Raw genomic sequence first — 7,520 nt, 5'->3', positions numbered from 1 at the left:
TGAAAATTGGGTTTTTTTTTTTTTTTTTTTTTTTTGGGCTTCAAAATTTTTGTTATTCTAAATATAAAAGTTTGACACGTAACATTAAAGTGCCAGGCACTTCACAGCTCCTTTGGCTCTGTGTGCTAACTGCGCTTTTCTGATTGATGGAGATTTCTTTGCAGAATCGTGGTTAACGTTTAACATTTCTGGCAAAAAGAAAAAAATGTGAGGTTATGTATAAAAAAAAAAAAACAAGTTAGTGATAGCTTTAACAAAAGCACATAGCATCAAATAACAACCTGGTAGCTCACAGTAGATCTGTCTGTAATGGCTGTTAATCACTTTCCCTGTGGAGAGAATGGATGGGTTTTTAGTTTGCACTCTGTGGGTGTTTTCAGTTTAGGTTGACATGGTCTGGGTCAACTCTTCAATGCATCAGGGACGTGGATGTGCCTTTGACCTGGAGAGATTGTGATTTCTGCACAGACAGGCATGCTTGGTAAACACTGCGCTCTTAAGACCGATTCGGAAAGCTAATGTTTAGTTCCACCTGTTGGGTAACATCGTTGTAATTTACAAACTGGTCAAAGCTCAGAAAACATAGAGGCAAGGCCTGCTGGACTGTGATCACTGTGTTTTTATTCTTCAAGCAGCACACATGGGAAGTCTTGTACCAATCAATATAGTTTGATGTTGTACAAATTATATGTCTAGTAACTGGTCACTGAACCCAGGCAAAAAAATAAAAGTGCACTTCCATAATGTATTTAAAGTGCTCTATGTTCATGCACTAATTTTGAACTTAATATACTATAAAACAAAAGAAAGTCCCGCACACTGCCAATACTTGCAAAAGTATCAAAAACAATTTGACAACGTTTCGGTCTCATCAGCTTCATCAGGCATTTTCTTGTGTTTTTTAGTTGTTTTGATTTTTTGGTCTTTTTCTCCTACGCACCTTTCTATTGCTAGGGCTGTATCACCAGCAAAGTCACGATACGATACGTATCACGATACGGGACTGCACTGAATTTCACCTCAGCAGAATTTAGTAAAACAGCTGTTTATTAAATACTGCATACCATAGTGCCATTTCTAACTATTGGCAGAGCAGGCAGCTGAGCTCTGCATTATGAAGGGCCTCCATAACTGTACCACAGTACAGTATAGGTAATGACATATGTTTCATGTTTACATTGAGCACCAGGTACAATATTCTGATTGTTTGCATCTTGTTTTTAAGCCCATAAATAATAATGTACTCGTTCTAATAAATTTATATTGCAATGTACTCATTCTAAAATATTAAAAAATCATCTTAACATTGCTGGTAGTTTATCATTGCACAAATTAACACACTCTACGTTTAAAAAATAAAAATGAGAAGAGTTCTAAACTAATGCGCTGTCTTCACTGTATCTAACACACACACACACACACACACACAGATCAGCGTGTTTATCAGTGTCGCCAACTCTCGCAAGATAAATAAGCAACCGCAGCCTCAAAAACAAGCCCAGTATTTATTATCATCAATATTATTTATTATCAGTTGTTTATTATCAATAAATGAGCCTGCAACATGGTAAACTGAAACCACTCGGCGTTTGAAGAGTAAAAACGGAAGTTATTTTACAAGAATCATCAAGTTGCAACAAGACAATAGGCTAGCACTAAGGGGGAACTTTAATAGCCACATGTTTATAATAAAATAAACTCGAACCATACACATCTATTATAGTATAACTGCTCAATTATTAACTATTTATTGATTTAATGATTAATGCATTTTAATCTAATTAATAACAGGGTGGCTTAATTATGGCAAACTACATTTGGCTGTGAAAATACCCCCAAAAGATAATTTAAAGGGGTCATATGATGTTGCTAAAAAGAACAGTATTTTGTGTATTTGGTGTAATGAAATGTTTATGCGGTTTAAGGTTCAAAAAACACATTATTTTCCACGTACTGTACATTATTGTTTCTCTATGCCCCGCCTTTCTGAAACACGGCGATTTTTACAAAACTCATCAGTCTGAAAAGCGAGGTGTGCTCTGATTGGCCAGCTATCCAGTGCGTTGTGATTGGCCGAATACCTTAAGCGTAACTCTTAACTTTTATAAAGAATATCTCTTTGGATTTGAGACTTTAGTCTTTGCAACTTTACAGATCTAATTTATGCACCAAGAGCTTGTAACACTCCAAAGAGAAAGGAAACATTTAAATCGCATCATATGACCCCTTTAAAGCTATTACTGTGTTGAATGTTTAGGCTACAAACATGGGCCTAACAAAGTATGGGACACAAAAGAAGATAATTTGAAAAACATCTCAGTATTTTTGTTCATGCAATGAAAGTCACTAGTAGGGCTGTCAAAATGGCTGAAAAACTAAATTCGAATTTTGTGCTTAAACATGATCAGTTCAAATTATATTCTAATTTAAAATGCATAATTTCAGTTAGGGTGAAGAAAAGCATTTGGCTTCTCTCCTGAGGCCACAATAGGGCGCATCAAGCAAAACATAAGATAACATGACTATCTGTGAAAAAAGTGCATAATGTTTATAATCTAATTATAACCAAGTTGCTTAAACAACTATAAACAAAATGACATCATGTATGTATGCATAGTATAATACAAAGGGCTAAAAGCCAATCACACAGAGTATATTTTTCATTTAAAAACATGCATTTAATTTACATGGATTTCTAAACGAAAAAAGTGCATAATGTTTAAAATAATGTTTATAAACCAATTATAATTAATTAAGTTGCTTAAACAACTATAAAAAAAAACAGCATCATGTATGTATACAAAGGGCCGAAAGCCAATCACACAGAGTACATTTTTCATTTAAAAACACGCGTTGCAGTGGGGTGGGGAAAAAACCCCGCCATAAAGTCTCGAGATATGTTTTTTTCAAAGTTGAACTTGCATTAATTTTACATGGCTTTCTAAACATGCGGTTCTCTTGTGCGAGACGCGAGTGCAATGGTGAAAGATGTCTCTCTAGAAAATGCGCAAAATATGCGTTCTGTGTGAACGGCTTGGTTTCAGTTTTGACGTAAACAACATCTGCTCCGCATTGATGTTCTCTTTTCCCGCAATATTTGTAATTAACAACGCAGCAGCGCCGCCGCATCTAGTGGCTTTAACTGGATAGGCTAACAAATACATTATAATGCAGTGACATTTACATCGTCATCGCATCTCGTGCGCCACTGATAAGGCTGCCTCCTTAACGCACACCTAAAATTCGAATGCAACGCATTCGAATGTGGATTTTTATTTGAAAATCGACTAATATTTGAAATTCAAATTTTTTTTGACAGCGCTAGTCACTAGTGACCAAAACTGCTTAGTTATTATAAACAGTATTCAAAATACCTTTTTTTTTTTTTTTTTTTATATATATATGTTGTGCAAAAGTCATTCAGGTTTGAAACAACATGAGGGCGAGCAAATTACAGAATTTATTTATTTTTAATTTTTTTGGTGAACTATCCCTTTATTCCCTGTAATTATACCTTTTTTAAATAAATGTAATGATACTCTAAAGAACAAACTAAAATAACCAGCAGGTGGCGGTAAATGTCTTCATGAGTCGATTCGTTCAAACGGCTGATTCATTCAGAAATTCAGTAAACGATTCTCTCTATGAACGGGCTACTGAATCATTGATTCACACGATTCGTTCAAAACTCGGATTCACTCAGAAACTAAAAACCGCTGTGTTGCTCAGAGACGCACAACAGTTCTGCTGTGGCTTTTAGGTAATATTTTCGTTGGCAAAATTGAACAAAAACACAATCGTGTTTAAAATATAGCACAATATTAACTTCTTATTTACTGAGCTGTTGTATAAAATCACATTTGCACTCGTTTGATATCGCTTTTCATGTGATATAAATATGAGACAAAAACTTTTTTTTTTTAACATATTTCAGTGTCAGTCAGTGGCATTTTTTTTGCACCAATATTTTGAATTTTTAGGGCATAACTGCATGTATGGAGTTGTTGTCCTGCATCATATTCGTCAGCAGTCCACTGTATGAAATGTAAGATGACGTACAGGTCTGGGGGCGGGGCCAGTGCGTTAACTGCTTTAAAATCTTTTAATCACGTTATTTTTTCATAACAAATTAACGCGTTAAACTGACAGCCCTAAAATTAAATGAGGTCCCCCTGCACTGGATTTCTCCCATGTTGCCTCTCCATCCTAAACGTGCATGTCCTCAAGACTCTGTTCTGCTGCATTCAGATGTCACCACATGTCTTACATGGTTTTATTTTGACCATTCCCCATGGCTTCAGTATGCACTAGTTGATGTCTACGTGAAGTTTCTCACCTCTGCCTAATTAATTATCTCATGCATGTTCATAAATGGAACCAATTGCATAAAATGACATGTGCATTTGTTCATGCTTCGTGTTCTTAATTGTGTTGTGTCCTCATGCATTTCATGTTCAGGTGTTCTGGTGTGGTACTAATCCGTGCTCCTCGTGTGTTTTCAGGAGCGTGCGGGCCGTCACTGTGGAGGTCTGCGGGTGCTCAGCTCTTACTGGGTGGGTGAAGACTCCACATACAAGTTCTTCGAAGTGATCCTCATCGACACCTTCCACAAAGCCATCAGACGCAACCCCGACACGCAGTGGATCACCAAGGCTGTGCACAAGCACAGGGAAATGCGCGGGCTCACGTCTGCCGGCAAGAAGAGCCGTGGTTTGGGCAAGGGCCACAAGTTCCACCTCACCATCGGCGGCTCTCGGCACGCGGCCTGGAAGAGACGCAACACCCTGCAGCTGCACCGTTACCGCTAAACACAGCATGCTGCAACTGTACATTCACTCAAATAAAGTACCTTTGTATGCTCACATGGTGTGTCTTTATTGCGAGCTTGTAGATGAGCAGGAAAAGGGAGGTATTTACTCACCGGCTGGAATGAGCAGAATGTGTTATGATATACACTATGTAGTTTCCCCTTGTTCTCTTTGGGCTTTGAGGTTGAGATGTTTAGACTGCATATGTACTTCACTATATGTGACCCTGGAGCACAAAACCAGTCTTAAGTCGCTGGGGTATATTTGTAGCAATAGCCAAAAATACATTGTATGGGTCAAAATTATCCATTTTTCTTTTATGCCAAAAATCATTAGGATATTAAGTAAAGATCATGTTCCATGAAGATATTTTGTAAATTTCTTACTGTAAATGTATCTAAACTTATTTTTTGATTAGTAATATGCATTGCTAAGGACTTCATTTGGACAACTTTAAAGATGATTTTCTCAATATTTAGATTTTTTTGCACCCTCAGATTCCAGATTTTCAAATAGTTGTATCTCAGCCAAATATTGTCCTATCCTAACAAACCATGTTTATGCAGCTTTCAGATGATGTATAAATCTCAATTTTGAAAATTTTACCCTTATGACTGGTTTTGTGGTCCAGGGTCACATAAGAAAAAATATAATAACCTTGCTACACTGTGTTAGGCTAACAGAGACTTGCATAAACGTCTGCTAAATGTAAAAAAAAAAAAATATCCTAGTGTATTGCATGTATATTCAGTATTAATTATTTTTGTGGATCACCCCAAAAGGCTACCAAAAGATTTATGCTACTTCATGCCTCAGAAGCGTAAATGTCTCTGACTTGGGGTGCGCTGCAAACACTACATTTCTTTAAAGGGGTCATATGATGCGATTTCAAGTTTTTCCTTTCTCTTTGAAGTGTTACAAGCTCTTGGTGCATAAAGAAGGACGCTGTGTTTCGTTGTGAAAGCGAAACTACTCTGGCCTTCCAAAAATGGACACGACTACAAATCAGTGGTTAAGTTGTATTTACAACAGTTTAACCCAAATATTCAGATGTGTCCAGCGCATTTTTCGGAGGACTGTTTCCTGATCCTGTGAGAGTAGACTACAATGCCGGCTGTTCTGACTCACAGACTGTAAGTACGTTTTCATATTTAAAGGATTTGCCACTGACGATTCAAACGCGAGTTTTGAGCAGTGTAGAGTAGCGCTTGTTTGTCATTTCTCCGATCACAAATGCAGACATGGTTTTATGTTTATGCGTGATGCAACGGGTAAAAAGACAGCATAAGTCATTATAATCCGTAATTATGTCCCTACTGGATGCAACAAATGTATTGTTTATAATGGGTTTTCATGTTTTTGTCTCGTCGCTCCATCACAGTATGGTAAGGGGCGTAATATTTCCGTCACACGCTTGAGGTATTCGGCCAATCACAACGCACTGGATAGCTGGCCAATCAGAGCACACCTCGCTTTTCAGACCGATGAGCTTTGTAAAAATCGACGCGTTTCAGAAAGGCGGGGCATAGAGGAGAAACAATAATGTACAGTATGTGGTCACGTGATCTGCAGACGCGCACTCCCACTCTGCGTTTATTCACGTCAGCCTCCGCTGCTGCGCTCTCACAGACGCTTTAATAGACGCAGAGCCCTCTAGCCTCTTTAGGTTTTTATTCTAGAGTTTGGACGAGTCTGATTATTTCAACTAAAACCGACGTGTGTATGTATTACTATTTTTATAAGACACCTGAGGTTTTGATTTTTGCTTCTTTTTTCTCAAGCAACACGGCGCTAATTGTTTGAGATTATCTGGTAGGTTTAGTTAGAAATGCTCCTCAGGTAGTGTGTGGTTATACTCGGATCCACGGCGACTAGAGAGTTGCTGCAAACTGCGTGAAAACGGCACTAACACACAGGTGACTGCGGCTCTAAGCTGTCGGAGGACATGGATCTCACAAAGGCTGGTAAGATCAGTCTGCTTTACATTCATCTGTGAATATGACTGTATAAGCGGTGATATCTTAAGTGTAGTCTTATTTTAATAGATGCCACCGAAACGTGTAGTTGCACGTGATGCTGTGAATGTTTACTGCGCGTCGAGGTGTGGTTTGGGCTTTTATTGCTTTATTTTCAGCAGGAGAGCTCTAAGTAGGTTAACAGCGCCAGGCTTGTGTTGTTATGCCATAGATTGTGGGCTACCGTTGAGCTGCGGTCTCCCGGCTCACATGGACCGCTCAGCCTAGCCATGTGCGTATGTGTTTACGCGTCCTGTGCGTCTGCTCTGATTGGTCGAGGGAAGGCGTGACGTGCGTGTTGTAGAATTTGCATGGCAGTATGGACGCGTCTGCAGCTGCTGAAACACGTGAGGCGGCCAAGTCTGACCCACTTTTTGGCTTTTACGCTCCCAACAAGACATGCCTAGTACACGTGGGGGCGGGGCTAAGGAACGTCAATCAACAGCTCAGCGACACGACGTTCCTCCGTTCATTTTTTTTCTTTGTAAAGAATAATGCCATATTTAAAAATCAAATATTTGAACTGAATTGAAAAAGGATTTACTTTCACTTGGATTTTAATTTTTATGTATTATTATTTTTAAATATTTTCTTTAAGAAGTACAGACTATGTTTGCTTTTATTATTATAGGACAAAAATAGTTTTGGCATGATTATTGTTTAATTTTATACACACACACACACACACACACACACA

The 7,520-nt window shown here is 38.2% G+C and overlaps 2 protein-coding genes across 2 annotated transcripts in view; both read left to right on the top strand.

Moving 5' to 3' along the window:
* The window catches only part of rpl15 (ribosomal protein L15), a 9,966-nt gene extending 5,104 nt beyond the window's left edge, over positions 1-4,862 (top strand). The window contains exon 4 of the mRNA XM_016502393.1: positions 4,503-4,862. Coding sequence (XP_016357879.1) covers positions 4,503-4,808 — 306 coding nt within the window. The 3' untranslated portion in view covers positions 4,809-4,862. The remainder of the gene's footprint in view (positions 1-4,502) is intronic.
* Positions 4,863-6,380: 1,518 nt separating this feature from the next.
* LOC107700655 (nuclear receptor subfamily 1 group D member 2-like) overlaps positions 6,381-7,520 on the top strand; it is a 13,929-nt gene continuing 12,789 nt past the window's right edge. The window contains exon 1 of the mRNA XM_016502392.1: positions 6,381-6,772. Within this exon, the coding sequence (XP_016357878.1) occupies positions 6,754-6,772 (19 nt within the window). The 5' untranslated portion in view covers positions 6,381-6,753. The remainder of the gene's footprint in view (positions 6,773-7,520) is intronic.

Source organism: Sinocyclocheilus anshuiensis, unplaced genomic scaffold (assembly GCF_001515605.1).
Source record: "Sinocyclocheilus anshuiensis isolate Anshui unplaced genomic scaffold, SAMN03320099.WGS_v1.1 scaffold1360, whole genome shotgun sequence".
Classification (NCBI taxonomy): Eukaryota; Metazoa; Chordata; class Actinopteri; order Cypriniformes; family Cyprinidae; genus Sinocyclocheilus; species Sinocyclocheilus anshuiensis.
The sequence above is the reverse complement of the archived record's forward strand: the minus strand, read 5'-3'. Positions and strand labels throughout refer to the sequence as shown.